At 39.2% G+C, this 17,503-nt stretch overlaps 4 protein-coding genes across 5 annotated transcripts; all 4 read left to right on the forward strand.

Annotated features, from left to right (window-relative positions):
* Positions 1-1,881, forward strand: LOC101295453 (caltractin-like). The gene is made up of 7 exons (XM_004287990.1): positions 1-75; positions 302-425; positions 544-580; positions 659-686; positions 1,150-1,302; positions 1,400-1,502; positions 1,588-1,881. The coding sequence occupies exons 1-7, from the start codon at positions 73-75 to the stop codon at positions 1,650-1,652; spliced, it is 513 nt and encodes a 170-aa protein (XP_004288038.1). The 5' UTR covers positions 1-72; the 3' UTR covers positions 1,653-1,881.
* A 595-nt stretch (positions 1,882-2,476) lies between these two features.
* Positions 2,477-5,047, forward strand: LOC101292351 (pentatricopeptide repeat-containing protein At3g09040, mitochondrial-like). The gene has a single exon (XM_004289172.1). It carries the CDS (start codon positions 2,477-2,479, stop codon positions 5,045-5,047), a length of 2,571 nt encoding a protein of 856 aa, XP_004289220.1.
* A 3,539-nt stretch (positions 5,048-8,586) lies between these two features.
* Positions 8,587-9,261, forward strand: LOC101292641 (ethylene-responsive transcription factor ERF109-like). Its single transcript, XM_004289173.1, has one exon. It carries the CDS (start codon positions 8,587-8,589, stop codon positions 9,259-9,261), a length of 675 nt encoding a protein of 224 aa, XP_004289221.1.
* A 1,198-nt stretch (positions 9,262-10,459) lies between these two features.
* Positions 10,460-12,557, forward strand: LOC101295749 (eukaryotic initiation factor 4A-like). 2 transcript variants are annotated; one of them, XM_004287992.1, is made up of 7 exons: positions 10,460-10,603; positions 10,677-10,725; positions 10,824-10,961; positions 11,250-11,483; positions 12,023-12,062; positions 12,147-12,244; positions 12,359-12,557. In XM_004287992.1, the coding sequence occupies exons 1-7, from the start codon at positions 10,545-10,547 to the stop codon at positions 12,374-12,376; spliced, it is 636 nt and encodes a 211-aa protein (XP_004288040.1). In that variant the 5' UTR covers positions 10,460-10,544; the 3' UTR covers positions 12,377-12,557. The 2 variants fall into 2 exon arrangements, with proteins under 2 accessions (XP_004288040.1, XP_004288039.1); XM_004287991.1 differs by having other exon boundaries at positions 10,528-10,725.
* Positions 12,558-17,503: the final 4,946 nt, after the last annotated feature.

A 17,503-nucleotide genomic window follows, 5' to 3' on the forward strand; every position in this document is an offset into this window, starting at 1 on the left:
CTGATCGAAGAGAGATCAAGGTCATCAACAACACACAACTTTCTTCCACTTTCCTATTCAACGCGTTTCCAAATGGTAAGCTTCCCAATGTTCCGATCTTTTCAACTTTCTTACGAGCAATTCTCGTTGTTGTTGTTGTTGTTTAATCTCAACCGACTCAACGTTAGAATTGAATAGTTAAAGGGTTCGAATATGTTGAGCAATTCGTTTGAAATGAAAGAATGGATCTGGCATTTTGAAGCTAACAAATTTCGGGTGATGAGTTTTGGTTATTATTGACTTTGGGTATTGGTTGGAACAGGCGACCCTATACAGAGGGCCTTCTAGGAAAGAGAAACCTCGGGCAGGGAGGCATCATGGGTTGAATCAGCAAAAGAGGCAAGAAATTAAGGAAGCTTTCGAGTTGTTCGACACTGATGGCTCAGGTAATTAGAGTTTTGTTCTTTTTTTTTTTTTCTTTTTTCTTTTTGTTGGGTTGTCTTTGTAAGTATAAGAATGCTTTGATTGATTGTTTGACTATGATCATCATGTTGTGTTGTTTAGGCACTATTGATGCCAAAGAGTTGAATGTTGCCATGAGGTATGGTTTCTTATCTTGAACTCAACTGGACTGGTTTCGTCATGTTCTGTTTACAACTGATACATTTTGTCATGTCAGGGCTCTTGGATTCGAGATGACAGAAGAGGTAAAGTAACTTTCTCTGATGGTGTAGAATCGTTTGTTATGCTTGTAGTTTTGTGCATTGTTGAGTTTGGAGTAGAACCATCGCATAAGCCATGTCTGAATTTAGCCAAAATTGTATTGGAATGTTATTTAGTTTGCTCTTGTTGGGATGGAAATCATGTTGCTCAGCATTAGTTATCTTCATTCAGGATTTGAGGTGAAAAGCTTTTCTTTGTTTAAAGTAAATCCTTTAGAAGGCTAGTGCAGCTGTAGTTTCGTTTCTTTCTGATTATATTTGATCAACAATATAATCTTCATCTGTCCCATTTCTGTTAATGTCCCTCTTTGGAACCTCCGCTTTTCTGTTTGATGTTAGGTTCTTAAGTAAACATTTCAGCATTTGAATTTCTTGAGAATTATTTGTTTCCACTTCGAAGTCTATGAATATTGACTCAATAGCTGACATTTTTCTTGTGTCTTTCCAGCAAATTAACCAAATGATTGCAGATGTTGATAAGGATGGAAGTGGAGCCATTGACTTTGATGAGTTTGCTCACATGATGACAGCCAAAATTGGGGAACGGGACACAAAGGAGGAACTCATGAAAGCATTCCATATCCTTGACCAAGATAACAATGTATTGCTCTTCTATCCGTTATTAAATCTAAATCAGTGTGGAGTTTTATTCAACATTTGGTTTGTTTCAATCTGTAACTAATACTTTCTGAATTTAGGGCAAGATATCTACTGCAGACATTAAGAAGATTGCGAAGGAGCTGGGTGAGACTTTCACCGATAGAGAGATTCAAGAGATGGTTGAGGAAGCAGACCGAGACCGTGAGTACCTCCGATTTTTCTTCTATGTTCTGTACAGTCATCTATCCCTTAATCTGATAGTAGTGATTATTATTAAATTATGCAGGTGATGGAGAAGTTAGTGCTGATGAGTTCATCAGGATGATGAAGAGAACAACATATGGCTATTAGAAGTCCGAGTATCTTTCACCCTTCTTCTTGGTGTTCCTAGCTTGATCCCCCCATATGTATTTGTGTTGTATTTATAACTACAGTGATAATCGTAGAAGTATGCTCTTTCAGACATGTTTCTTATACAATTATTATCTCAGACATGGATGTATTAAGTTATGTAACATCAAGTTCCGTTAGCCCATCTCCAGATTGGAACATTCAACACTATTCTGACACTCAAATCCTCAAAATGCTGTCTTTTTGAACAATAACCTATCTTGATGAGACAGCTCCGAAAATAAGACAGCCAAACCAGAAATCGCTGAATGTATCTATCACGAAGAAGCTGCTCTATTTTAGTTTAGTTCGCTTTGCATTATCTTCAGCTTCTAACTGAATTGGCGGCAAAGAGAACCAAATGTTTGGCCGTTTCTTTGTATTATCTTACATGCCCTGTTTCTCTCTAAACGCACACCTCTAATGGAATAATGGGATTGTTTTTCCGGCTCCGGAACACTCTTCCTTCTCCTCCGGCGATAACCTCCTTTATCAGACACAAACACCATTCAATCAATCCCAAAGCCTCACACTTTCTCGGTCTGCTCAATCTCTGCCGAACCGGCGAGGACTTGAAACCCCTCAAGTCCTTTCTCTTTGCTCATGGACTCATCAACCATGTTTCTTTGTTAGAACAGTTCTTCAGGTCCTGTTTTCATCTGGGTGCTTCACAGTTAGCTATCTCTACATTCCAACAAATCAAAAGGCCAAGTCTTGGCTTGCAGAACCTGTTGATCAGGTGTCTTTGCAATCATGGCTTATACCAAGACCTTCTATGTGTGTACATGAAGTCTCGGCTTTCTGATGATTTCACATTTCCGTTTGTGATTAAGGCCTGTGCGGCTTTGGGAGATGCTAAGATTGGTAAAGAGGTTCATGGTGTTGTGATTAGAACTGGGTTTGAGCAGAACCTTGTGATACAGACTAGTTTGGTTGATTTATATGCAAGAACTGGGTGTGTGGAAGTTGCACGCCAAGTGATTGATATAATTCCCCAACCGGACTTGGTTCCTTGGAATGCATTGATAGCTGGTTATTCGTGGAATGGATTTGATTGGGAAGCCTTGAAGGTTTTCAGGAAGATTGTTTTCAGTGATTTGAAGCCGAATTTGAGCACTCTAGCTAGCATTGTTCCTGTTTGCACTCGTTTGGGGTGTGTTAATGCTGGTAAGTCTCTTCATTGCTTTGCTGTCAAGTCTGGATTCCTTTCGAATGATTTTCTGGTTCCTGCTTTGATTTCATTGTACGCTGGGGATGGGGATTTATGTGGTGCTAGAGACTTGTTTGATTCTGTAGGGGATAAGAGTATTGCTGTTTGGAATGCCATGATTTCCTCATACACACAAAGGCAAGAGCCTGTGTTAGCTTTTGAGTTGTTCCGGTTGATGCTGCTAGTTAACATAAGGCCTAATTTGGTCACTTTTGTGTCGATTATTCCCTCATTAGAGAGTTTCACTTGCCTTTCGTTGGGTGAGTCTATTCATGCTTGTGCAGTTAAACATGGATTAGAAAATCAGCTTCCGGTATTAACTGCCCTGGTGTCAATGTATGCCAAACTTGGCTGTATTGATGAATCCAGGTATCTTTTTGACCAGATGCCGAGTAAAAACCTTCTTTTGTGGAATTCAATGATTTCTGGGTACGTGCACAATGGGTTATGGGATTTAAGTCTGGGTGTGTTCCGTGATATGCAAGTTTCAAGAGTTGATGTGGATGCAGTCTCCATTATTAGTATTCTTTCTGCTTGCTCCAAACTTGAGGCTGATTTGTTGGGTAGGTCTGTCCATGCATTTAGTATTAGAAAGGGTATCCATTCAAACCTCAATCTGTCAAATGCATTGTTGGCGTTTTACTCTGATTGCCATCGTCTCTCCTACCCTATTAAGTTGTTTCACAAAATGCCTCTAAGAAATGCCATAACATGGAATACATTAATATCCGCTTGTGTGCATCATGGAGAACTGGAAGAAGCAGTTGCCTTGTACTACCAGATGCAGAAAGAGGGTTTCAAGTTGGACTTGGTCACCTTGACAAGCATACTCCCTGGTTGCAGTGACGAGGGAAACTTAGGGCAAGGAATGGCTTTTCATGGTTATGCAATAAAACACGGGTTTGCTTCTGACATTTCTCTGCTTAATTCACTTATTAGCATGTATTGTAACTGTGGAGACCTTCATGCTGGGAGGTTGGTTTTCGAAACCATGCCCGAAAAAAGTGTGGTATCTTGGAATGCTCTAATGACTGGCTTCAAGAATCATGATTTACAAAATGAGGTCATTGCCATCTTCAGCCAGATGATAAAGGATGATCAGAGACCAAATTATGTTACATTGCTAAATCTGTTGCCTGCATGCTACACCCGGTTACAAGGTAAGTCTATTCATGCTTTGGCCGTTAGAGCTGGTATTCTCCATGAAACCCCGCTTCTTTCATCACTCATGTTTATGTATGCCAGATTTGACAACCATGATTCATGTTTCTTACTGTTTCAAACAAGAAAAATAGAGGATATTTCTTTGTGGAATGCCATTATGTCAGTGCAAATACAGAGGAAAAGTAGCGAGAATGCAGTGGGATTTTTCACTAGCTTGCTTCGGATTGGATTGGAACCAGACAATGTGACCCTTTTGAATTTGGTTTCTGCATGTGCTCAACTGAATAGCCTCATTCTTTCTAGTTCTGTCATGAGTTACATCATTCGCAAGGGCTTTGACAAAGATCTGGCTATCAGCAATGCACTAATAGATTTGCATTCAAGATGTGGAAACATATGCACTGCGAGAAAGCTGTTTGATGAGTTGGTAAAGAGAGATTATGTGTCTTGGAGTGTGATGATTAATGGGTATGGCTTGAATGGGAATGGTGAAGCTGCTCTGGATCTTTTCTTGCAGATGAAGCTATCAGGGATGGCACCTAATGGGATTACTTATTTAAGTGTTTTATCAGCTTTCAGCCATTCTGGATTGGTGGAGCAAGGCCGTGCCGTTTTCAAATCTATGGCAGAACATGGGATAACACCCCAGATGAAGCACTATGCTTGCATGGTGGACCTTCTAGGAAGAACAGGTAATTTGACAGAGGCTTGTGACATTGTGAGGGGACTGCCCTGCAAACCTTCTACAAGCCTACTCGAGTCTCTGCTGGGTGCTTGCAGAATTCATGGGAGTGTTGAACTTGGAGAGAAAATTGCTGGGTTGCTCTCTGAATCGGACCCTGAAAATTCAAGACCACATGTAATGCTTCATAATATTTATGCAGCAGCTGGGAGGTGGACTGATGCTGATAGAGTAAGGTCTAGGATTGAAGAGAGAAGCTTGAGAAAAGTACCTGGATTTAGTCTTCTAATGGGAAATTAAGGCATTTCCTTGAAAGAGTCTCGAATGCAAATGACTCGGGGTTTATAAGATATATTTGATGTATGCTGTACACATATGTATAGTAGAAAAGTCCCCAAGTGTCATACCTTTTACCTTTTAAATAGGCAACTGAATTTTGGTAGTAATCTTTTTTCACTTAAGGTTCCCTCCCTCTAAAGAAACACTCCTAGTAAAAGTCAGTCCTATATCCTGCTGGTTCTTCTCTTCTTACCATATGCCTTTATGAAGGCAACAACTCTGCAAGCATGCTTCAATCTTTAGCGCGCTTGGAGTCTGCTTAGAAACTCCATTCTTCGTTTCTGAGCCATTGCGTGTGATTCACACCGATCGGCCTTGCTCAAAATAAGTAGCTCATCTTTGAAATGTCTTCTGCCCTCATCAAAAGAGGTACAGCTGCAAGAGTGTCATCGTTTGAAGACCTACCCCAAGAACTAAAGTTCGAAATTTTTGAAAGACTAGCCGCTGTGAAATATGTACTGCGGTCTAGAAGCGTTTGCAAATCTTGGAACACTTTGATTAGCAGCCCTAGTTTCATAAACTCCCATCATGAGAAAAACGTCTTGATGAAAAGTAATGCGAATTATGAGTATTTACTCAACGGCAGTGCATCCACGAGCAGTGTCAAAAACATGTCCTTCTCACTCTTTTGTGCTGAGACATATGCCAACTGCTTGGAATTAGAGCTTCCGATTCCGACGGACAAGTCAAGGTGGTGCAAGATTGAGAGTTCATGCAATGCACTACTTTGCATCTCTACTCGTAACTTTTCTTCGAGCTGTTATATGGTTTTTCCATATATCTATGGAATCCCTCCATCAGAAAATTTCGGCAACTTCAAGGCTTCATCACTGCTCCGAGATTTACTTATATTGGATTAGGGCTCCAACATGGGAAAGATGACTACGACTACAAAGTTGTGAGGATAATGTGATGTTTTTGCCAGCAGGAATTACTGGTTCTTGTTGCGGAGTTGAGGTTTACAGCGTTAGATTGAACCCGTGGAGAAGAATTAACAGCACAGTTCCATTATCACAGGTCTATTTTGAGTTGCTGGGAAGATGCATATACTTCAACGGAGCTGTCTATTGGGTGGCAAGGGAGTATCCGACCTCTTTAACTAAAGACTTTTCAGAAAAATTAACCTCGTTGCATCCTTGCTTTTGATACGAGCAGTGAAACTTTCCAGAAAATTTTACCCCCTAATGAATTGGTATATGAACTAAATTTAGATTCGATTAGTACGTGTTCGGATGCTTGACAATGCAATTTCTCTGTTGCACTCGGATTATGCGTCTTTTCAACCTGACATTTGGGTTCTGGAAAAGGATAATACTTGGAACAAAGTTCGCACTATTGCGCAGCCATCACAGGATTTCATAGCTTGGCCTTTTGGGCTTTACAACAAATTCCAAATATGATATTGCAAGAAGACGCTATTGTTTTGTTTTATACGATGTTAAGAGCTAGTTTGGTACTACTGTGATTTTAAAAAAACTGTTATTACTGTATTATGAAAATAATCAGTTGTGAATTAAAACAATTTTGTGTTTATTAGTTTTAAAAGTGCCACAAAGATAAAATTTATTAATTTTTACTGTTTTTAGTGACAGCTGCTTAATTTTAAAAGTAACATTTATGTTGCTTCTAAAAGTTGCTGCCAGTGAGCTGTAATTTTTTTTTAAAAAAAAACTGTTTTTTTTTCATTTACCAAATACTATATAATCTAAAAGTTCGGATAAACCTGATTTTTTTAAAAACGAAGCTGTACCAAACTAGTCTTAAATGGTGTCCAGTTAATTAGGGGATTGAGGAATCTGATCATACAGCTTGCAGGTACATAGATGGCTAGAGAGAGAGAGTCTAATTTTACTCCATTGAGTTCTAGTCGTTGAGTTTGGAGTTTTCTTTTCTTATTTGGAATAATTAGGATTTTTGGTCTTTGATAGTTATTAAACATGTTGAGGTTTTAGCTCCATCCCTTGTTGTTTTGGTTCCATTAAATAATCTGTATGCCAGACTTGAGAGCACTGATTCATATTTCTTACTAGTTCAATTGTTCAAAGGAAAAATATAAGTGCCTTTTTTAGTAAAAGTATGAAGGGTATTTCTTTGTGGAATGCCATTATGTTTGTGCAAATACTAATGCAGTGGGATATTATTTCAGTAGCTTGATTCAGATGGAATAGGCGCCAGATAATGTGACACTTCTGAAATCCTTTTACATTTTTTTATCCCTACACTTATCAATTAGATTTGAACTTATGAATGTTGAAGTACTTTGAGATAGAATCGGTGGGTTGCTCTCTGAATTAGACCCTAAAAATTCAAGACCACATGTAGTGCTTCATGATATATACTACTTATGTAGCGCGCAGCTAGGAGATGTTTGACTGGTGGTGATAGAATAAGCAGGTCTAGTATTGTATGTAGAGGAGACGTTTAAAAACAGTACCTAGACTTTGAGAGTCTCCGGGCGATATATGAAGACTATCGTACAAGGAACTTGGGTTTTCCTTCTCTACCTATACATGCAGTACGATGTGTCTATCTTTCTCGTCACACGCCAACTCCCACTTGGAGCATTGTCGGCCTGTTGGATAAAGAACCAATTAAAGAACCCAGAAATTACACTCTGAGAAGCTTAAGTGTAGAGGGTGAAGAAGCTGCATGGTCGGAGAAACGGGAAGGACTGCAGATGAAGCTGTGACAACTAGCTAGCAGTTGTCTTTTCCATCAAATGCAAAGGTAAGCCGTGACGGGTATATGGGGGACCAAATGAACAATATACCAAGTAAACCCACCTCCTCTTATTTCCCTTTCAGTTATATGTCATTATAGAATCCTTTCCTTTCAGTTCAACTGTTACTAGTTTTGTGATTTTGTCAATTATATGTACACTCAACTCAATGGTTCATACGAAGTCTTCAGTCTTCACTATACGATAACACCATTTGATCATTTCGAAGAAAAAGAAACAGACAAATTGTGATTCCAAAATTATATAATTAGGCCACCACGTGTTTCAACTTTAGGATTATGCTCTCGCCTAGTCAGCTTTCGTATTATTTTGATGAACAGTGTACTAGTGCACTACTAGAAATTTCCAGAAAGTCTGAGCTGAAACAACGTTTGGTATCGATGGGGATGAGGATTGTCTCTGACAACAGAAAACGATAAATATTTTCCAGGGGGGTGTTTTGTTACAGTGATAGGCCGCCACGATGCCTAACTCGGCGGATCAAATGCTTACGCGGCAGTCTAAAACCTAGCTGTTTCGAAACGGGACCCTAGCATCTCACCCAAGCTGGTAGCCACGTGGGCATCCCACACTGTGATCCCCATGCGCGCCATCCTCGATCTATATATATATAAACCCGATCTCTCCCGCCCTTTCTTAACTCTGAATCAAATTCTAGTCCAAACTTGCTCACTAGCTACTGATACTAATTCTATGCGCACTCCACTGCTTCATTTGTTAGCAAGCAGAATCGAATTCCCTTGGGAGGAAAATGCTGTCGATGGCCAAGGAGCAGGAGCACGCCATCATGGTCTCCGCCCTCGAACAGGTCATCGGCGGCGGCATTGCCACCAGAACCAGTGGAACCTCTCAGAACCACTGCCAGTATGCCACGTCAGCGGCTGAAGCGGGAACAAATAAGAAGGTTGTGATATTAGTTTCGGATGGCGACACCTGTCAGGTATGCAAGATCGATGGCTGCCTCGGCTGCGAGTTCTTCCCGCCAAGCAATAAGCATGGCAAAGGGAAGAGGGTCAAGAAGAGCAAGTACAGGGGAGTGAGGCAGAGGCCGTGGGGGAAATGGGCGGCGGAGATTCGTGACCCGCGGCGGGCGGTGAGGGTGTGGCTCGGGACGTTCCAGACGGCGGAGGAAGCGGCGAGGGCTTACGACAAGGCGGCGGTCGAGTTCCGAGGAGAGAAAGCCAAGCTCAACTTCCCACGAATAAGCAGTGAAGCTGGTACCAGTACTGCAGCATTGACCAAGCAAAGCATGGAGACTGATGATGAGGTCCATAATCAAGTCAATCCAAGTAATGAGAAGTCAGCGAATCAGGAATTGGGACAGGGCAGTGATGTTAAAGACGACGAGATTGATCGTTTCATCTGGAAAATGCTTAAAGATGACGACGGCGATGAAGATTTAAGCACAATGGTCAACTCAAATATGTTGAATTGAGCAAATTTTTTTATTCTTTTGTTTTTGTTTTTGTTAGAATGAAACAGTAGATTCAATAATGAAGAAACTTGAATAATGTTTTCTTCCATGGGTCAACATCGTACTAGAGTCAACATTCTGTACGTGCGATTAGTTATTGTCGTTGGGAGGGTTTAGGAAAAGACTGCCGTCGGTTTCCTCAGGTAGAAAAGAGGAAACACAGGCAAGAAGCAAGATCCAAGTACATGATTTACTAAGTTGGTAAATCTGGATACAAGTAAGAGCAGCTTTTGTAACCAAAAAAAAACAAAAAAAAAACACATTTCAGAAAGTTGTTCGACCTATATACGTACAAACAAACGTATTCCACCTGGGTTTTGGCAACGTTATCGATCAACATGCGTACGACACACCATAATTGATAAAATAGAGAAGCACCAGAACTTTCCACAAGGATTAGATAATTAGAACGGTACAGAACCTTGGCACCAATTCTGTCATTCACTAGCTATCTCCAAGCGTATATATTTAGTTTGCCTGATCACAACAATAACATGTATCTTCAGTACTATATATCTTGCATAAAATGTTACCAAGTAAGAGAAAAGAGACACACATAACATAACAATAAAAGCATACGAGAACATAGCATCCAACAAAACCATCAGGTGTCAATCCATAAAAGTGAATGAAAATACATCAGAGCATAGTAGCTGATCACCAAGAGTCTATGGCTATGTCATAAAGAAAAAATCTAGCTTCGACTGAAGGAAAAGACCTTTAGTCCATAAGTCTAAGTAACCAAACCACAACACTACCAAGGTAAACGTTTGATCAAGCCGTACCCTTCCTCGATTTATTTTTAAAAGGAAAAAAAAATTAACTTAAACCTGGGGTGAAGCCGTAGAACCACTTGGGAGAGTATTTATTTTCATTTTGGTGTACCTTGCCTTTGGAAATGTCTTCTATGCTTCTAGGCATCATCTTTTGGTCTAATTGGGAATTCTTTAAATTTACAAGTTCTACAAATCCTTGCGGTAAACTTTGTTTTAGCAATTTCGCTATTGATCTCAGTTTTGTTGGGGATCGGAGCGTGACAACATCAGTAAAATGGAATGGAATGGCAAAGAGCCAACCTTCTAAAATGGAATGGACAAGCCCAAATCCACCTCTGGGCCGATGAGACGGGCATATTCCACAATCGGAAGGGACATTCGAAGCCGAAGGTTGAGTTGGGTTGAGGTTTGTATAACAAAGAAAGAAACAAAAGAATTGGAGTTTGATTGAACTCAGAAGTTAGAACCATGGCGATTGATGCCGCTGAAACTCCCTCTCCTCCGTCTCTGTCACCTTCCCATTTCAGGTTTCACTCATTTCATCCCTCTCTTCTTTATCTTTCTCAATTTCGTAAACATAAGAAAATGTTTTGGTTGCAGTCAACAGCGCCACTTCTATCTCGCCGTCGACAGAATCCAGTTCAAGATGGTATCTTTCTCCGATCCCCTTTATTTATAAATATAGTTTACAGACGGAGACGTTGAGATTAGAATGAACTGAATCTGTGGATGATTGAATTTGAGCAGGAGACATTCATGGACCTGTTGGGCGTGGCGGGAAGGCGTCCCTGTCTTCCGATAGTGGTCTGCTGCAGCTCACGTGATGAGCTTGACGCCGTGAGCTCCGCCGTCGCAAGCGTACCTTATATCTCTTTCGCCCCTCTGGTAATTTCACACTAGAACGCCCATTATTATGTGTTTAAGTTTGTACTACATATGTACATGTCTATTTCAATGTGTATATATGTTGAGTAAAAGATTGGAATCATGAACATTACAATGTTATAGATGGACTTTTGGGACTTTGAAGGCTTGGTAACTGGTTGCTTCACATTAGTTGTTGTGGTTATATCATGACCATTGTTACCGATGTGTAGAAACATTTATCTTGGAAATTCCCACTGCTGTTAATGCCTTTCTAATAAAGTCTGCATATCATATCTTGTATCCCAGTACAGTGACCTTGCTGAAGCAGACCGTGCTACGATATTAGAGTCCTTCAAGCAAGCAACCATCAGGTGGAACTCAGAAGTTGGTGCTCAATCAGCTGATGACAGTGCGCTGGTGAAAGAGGAACAAAAATCTCATATGATAGTTGCCACAGATGCATGCCTTCCACTTCTGGCTTCTGGGGAGTCGCCTATTTCTGCTTGTGTTCTCATAAACTATGAGTTACCAGCAAAAAAGGTTTGGTTCTATTTCTTCCCACAGAACTGATAATGTGCTGCAGTTGTATACCTGAGTATTCCAATTTCAGTGTAGTGGCATGTCCTGGTCCCGAGGACCTGCTGTCTTGCTTCAAAGTTGAATATAAACTTGAATGCTTACAAGAGTTTATTTATTTATTTTTTTTTATGTGGTTCGTGCGTTGAATAGGCTTAAGGCTAAGACCATAGGCAACTCAGTCCTAAAAACTTTTGTCAAAACTGTCCTCTGTGGCTTCTGTTGTGGTACATCAGATTCTACCAGTTCATCATCTGCATCTACAGGATCCCGCTGGAACTTCCATAATACGGGAAGCACCATTCTTAGTTTCCCTAAAAAGAGAATCATTTGTACATCTTATGTTTGCCCTGTGTTTACTAGGCATTCTGGTAGTTTAAGCTCTTAGTGACAAGCCATTTGAGTCTGCACATGTATCCTTTGCTACCTTAAACTTGATTACATACTGTTTACTTTCTACTTTCTCTTGTATTTACTTTCTCCCTTCCCAAATTCTTTTGTAGGAAATATATACGAGGCGTATGGCGACTTGTTTAGCTGCAGGTTCTTCCCTACCATGTTGTATTCTGTTAGATTTATAAAATGGGGTTTGTGGGCTTGCAGTAACTTCATCTAAAATATGTGCAGATGGCATTGTAATCAATATGGTTGTTGGGGGTGAGGTAGTAACTCTCAGAAGTATTGAAGAAAGCATTAACCTAGTCATAGCTGAGATGCCGATAAATGTTAGTTCATTCAGTGTTCCACATTTCGTTTTGTTCTTTACTTTCTGTATTTCTCACATCTTCACTCACTCATAGACGCTCAATTTTGATATGAGATGATTCATCTTATTGCAGATTTCTGAGATTTTATGAAGACAAATGATCTCCTATGCGAGACGACAAGTTAGAGGATCAGATCCTTCGTACTCTCCAATGGTTGTAGCACTTTAACATGATGCTGGTGCTTTCTGAGTAGTCACTGGTATCAAATTTAATCTGATTTGGGTTTTGTATTAACTTTTTTTCATAGCTAGACCGAAAGACAATAGTTGGCTAGAAAAGACCGCATGAAATTTACAGCAACACTATATCTTTAGCTCTTGTGCAGTTCTGAGGCATGTTCAGTTAGCTTCGCGAGCTGACTGTTACGGTTGTGTACACAAGATTTATTTTGTTTTTTGTTTTTGAAAGGGTACACACGATATATTCAAGTCCGTGTTAATCCTCTCCCAACCTAAAGCACAAATTTGTTCTCTGTTTCTTTTTTCTTTATGCCTATTTTATTGTCAAATCTCCTGAAGAATTATGCTATAGCTGTTTGATAAATGTTTCCTTGTGTGCATGATCGATCGGTATTATTCTCTAACAAGCTGAGCACCATTTTTCATGGGTGGAAAATTCATGTGATTTAGTATTTGAACTAAATACCTTATCTTTCATAGAGAAATCGACCACTACTACACTTACCTAAAGACCTACCCGTGTCCTGACCATGCAATTTTGGTACAAGAGAGGCTTAAGGAAGAAGAAAACCTAAACCCTAAGCTAGAACCATCTCCTTCTTAAGGGGTCAAATTATATGATTTACACGACTTACAAACATTGGCAAGCAATTGTATCTCTCTTTTTTTTTGCCTTTATGTATCAAACATGAAAATATCTTCTATGTACAATGTTAGAAAGAAATAAAATTGAAATTTGTTTAGTCCTTCTGGTTTGAAGTCGACATTTGTTTAGTTTTGTGATTTTATTTTAATCTGAATGGTTCTTAAAGTCACGATTTTTCATCCAAATAGTATTTCCGTTAATTTTCTCAGTTAAATTGCTGACGTGGCCGTTAAATTGCTGACATGGTTTTTAACGGCCACATCAACAATTTAACTGAGAAAATTGACGGAATGACTATTTGGATGAAAAATCATGACTTTAAGGACCATTCAAATTACAATAAAACCATAAGGACTAAACATATGTCGACTTCAAACCACAAGGACTATACAATATTTTACCCAAAGAAATACATCAAGGAGCCAAGGAAGGCAAGCAAGAAACCACCATGGGGTCCCGAAAGTCGGCCAAAGAGGAAGGGAAACCCCACCACTCCGGTCGTAGATTTGATGCCGCCGCCGCTAAGGTTAGAACGCCGCAAGCAAAGCTCCTCTCGTGAGAGAGTCAGAAAGAGAAATGTCATTTTTTTAGGCAATGGTCATTTTTATTTTATAGTTTCCGTTCATAGGTACAAGTCTTTCATTCTTTTTTCTCTAACAACTATCATTATCACAACCTTCAATAATACTAGTATGAACTAATATATTTAGCGTTTAGACATGTCATTTAATCAGAGTCACAAAAGATGTAGATGTTCATAGCACTCTTCTCTCTCTAGGTTTACACCTAGGGTTTCAAAGCAGCGAGCAGACATGGGTGCGGCAGAGGACCCAGTCTCCTCGGCATGCTCTGGTCAAAGCCATCCTCGTTGGCAGGATCATTGGCGACTTTGTTGGTGAAGTTCTGGAGGAGAAGCAAGGCGGCGCAGGTCGTTCATTTCTTCACTTTTAGTAGGGTGGAGGCATCGGCTTCGTTGGCAGGTCTGATTAACGGTTGGACAACGACAACCACAACACAACGGCTTTGGGCTCTTAAGATCTGGAAGTTGGCTTAGGTTATTGGGCTTAGGTCTGCTTTCAGGTCTAGGATACTTAGCTTGGATGAAAAATGGGTCTAAGCTTGTGGACAGAGGATCAAATGGGGTAAGATGGGATGCATCAGAAGATTGATTGTGGGTCAAGATGCGGACAGTACCTCCAACCCGAAAAGGGCAGGAAAATCTTTTACTTTGATTATGTCCAAAGCTGGGTTAAGTCTCTGGATAACGATCCTCCCTTTGTCTGACACATATCCTTGACTTCTAATCCTGTCCATTAATTAGATATCCAAAGGTCATAATCGCACCACCTCAGCATTTTTCTATTAAATATTCAAAAGTTGGTTTTCCAATACAAACACCAACGTTTTCTCACAATCCTCCGTTAACAAACAGATCGAGTCCAAAAAAAATTAGAAGACGAACATAAGATTCTCCAATTTCCAATTTCCAATTTCTCTCATCTCATTGAATCAAAAATAAATAAATTCTGATCAGTAAACAAAGTCCATTATGCTCTCTCTTATCTCTTCTCTGCTTTACTATCTCTTTCATCGACACTATTTCTGGAGATTTCAATCGGACCATCAACTATCGCATCAACTATCATATCAGCTATGAAGTTAAGAGATGTAAGTTTTCTAGTCTTGTTCAGAATTCAGTCTTCCCTTTTCTTTGTTGTTGTTGTTTTTTTTCTTTGTTGTTATAGTTGTTTTGTGTTTTGTTTTTGCACAAGGGCTCTTTCTGTGTTTTTAATAATGAAATTCCTGTTACAGAATGCCCAATTTCATTCCAGATGCTGTTTGATTGGGATCTGATACATACAGTTACTTAGGAGTTTCAATGTTTCGTCATTAGCCAATGCAAAGACTCCTAATGTATCGATATCAGAGTTTCTTGATTGGCTACTGCATATGGATAATTTGGTAGTTTGTAGTACCAGCAGATTCCCAAGTAATGATTACTTGTAGCACTGAAAATGCTCGAGTTTCCGGGACTGAAGAAGCTAGCCTAACTTGAGTACAACATTATGTGTTTGTGCATAAGAAGAAGAATGGGAATGCATGCAGAAACATGAGAAAAAGAGGAAGACAATGCTTCTTAGTTTGGCCATATATAGAAAAACAACTACTGGAGGGTCCAAACCAATAGGATTTCTTGTATATATGCCTTCATCATCGTTATGAATTTTGATCACACTTCCAGTGAAGCATAGCATAAGATTGATCATATGTTTACACTTTTTCTTCTTTAAAGTAGAGATTAATACGAGGAAAATGTTTCCAGAGAATAAGATTCATGAATTGTACTGATGTTGCTGCTCAATTGAACTTTTTGAGCACTTCAATCATTGATTTACCTCATTCATGTTTAGACACTTTTTAGCTTATAATGGAGTCTACCTTTTACTCTGTTAGTTAAAGAAAAGTTTTCTTTTACTATTGTAATGCTTCTATATATGATCGTATTTCACACATCAGTTCTTAGTATAGAAAGAAGATATGCTTTTATCGAAGAGAAAGGGTATTGATATATGCTTCAAATTGCATTAGAATAAATCTCATATCATCAGTGATCGATCCCATCCACAAAACAACCTAATTAACATCCAAAAATAGTAGAAGTTTACCTGGTTTGGGAAAATTGGTGCCCATATCCAGAAACCAGAAACAACGGAAAAACCAGAAACATCAGCAACATTACAAAAAAAACCAAGAAAGGGAGAATAACTAAATACAAAAGATCAGTCCTTAAGGAAGTGCCGAAATTGTATCAGCTTGTAGAACACAAAACACAGTTGGAGGAGGGTTCTGACTCCATAACAGATCACACACCAACGGTCTTATTCAAGGCTTGAACATGTTCAGATTCTAAGTGGCCAGTAGGATGTTGTTGGGATGCTTGTTGTATCAGATTATCAACTTTACCTACATCCTGTAACACGAAAAGTCATTTATATGAAAACATATATTGTTATAACCAAATAAAAGTTAAGATAGAAATATAGTGGTGTTTTGAAGTGTACTTTTGATGATGGAGAAGTCTATGAAGTAGTTTTAGTACTCTTTCTTCCTCCAGAGGCTTGCCTCTTTCTTTTTGAACCATTTGCTTGTACATTAGCAACATTATCAGTAGAGATGTTTGCTGCTACTTCCTGTGACACGATAAGACATTCATGAAGATATATTTTTCTAAAAGCAATGAAAAATTAACATAGAATTTAACAATTAAGAAACGTATTTAACTTTTAGATGATGGAGAAGTCTGTGAAGTAGTTTTAGTACTCTTTCTTCCTCCAGAGGCTTGCCTCCTTCTTTTTGAACCGTTTGCTTGTACATCAGCAACATTATCAGTAGAGATGTTTGCTATTACTTCCTGTGACACGATAAGACATTCATGAAGATATATTTTCTAAAAGCAAAGAAAAATTAACATAGAAGTAAATAGGTGTTTTAACAACATACTTCTGATGATTGAGCAGGCCGTGAAGTAGTTTCAGAATTCTTTCTTCCACCAGAAGCTTGCCTCCCTGTTTTTGAACCATTTTCTTGGACATCAGCATCACTGCAGCCTTTTTTACCCAAAAGTTGTCTCATTTGAGCTAATTTCCTCATGTAAGCTCTCTCCAATTGGCTAGTCAGTCTTTTTCTTCCCCGAGAACCTCCTCTCTTCCTGAAACCCTTTGCTTGGACACAAGTATCTTCTGTAATTGGAGCAGATCCTTGATCATCCTTTTCATGGTTGGTACCATCTCGTTTTGAGCTCAACATCTCTTCGATAGTGGTTCTTAACTTATTTGCATGTTCAAATGCAACTTCATAAGTTTCCTTGCTCTCAGCACCCCTTGAAGATATTTTTGTAAAAATAGAGCATAAAGACCTATACCAAGTGGTCTGTTGCAACTTAGTATCTACTTGTATGTCCCTTCCATGCATATCCTTCACACTATTACTTCTTGCTTTTCTTGTCCACCTATTCAAAATATACTCACTGAGAATTACCTTTACATTCATTACCTCCCTTAAGATCTTTATAGCATGACCACACAACACCCCATTCATCTCGAACAACTTGCAACAACAAGAGACATAATTGTCACTCTTTTTCCTTATAACACGAAATTCCTTGGAAGTGTCCAAATCACCAACCGTATACACAATGTCTTCTCCAGTATCAACAGTAGTTTTTATATAAAAATCAAGAGCGCTCACAAACTCATTTTGAAATTCCTCAAATATAATCTTTGTGTAGACATTCCCTGCTTCAATCAACATTTTAATAGGTCTCTGAACTTGAGGTATCTTCTGACACAAAGCATATTCTGCTTCTAACTCTTTGTAACGCTTATCATTTAC

Source organism: Fragaria vesca, linkage group LG1, assembly GCF_000184155.1.
Source record: "Fragaria vesca subsp. vesca linkage group LG1, FraVesHawaii_1.0, whole genome shotgun sequence".
In the NCBI taxonomy this organism is placed as follows: domain Eukaryota; kingdom Viridiplantae; phylum Streptophyta; class Magnoliopsida; order Rosales; family Rosaceae; genus Fragaria; species Fragaria vesca.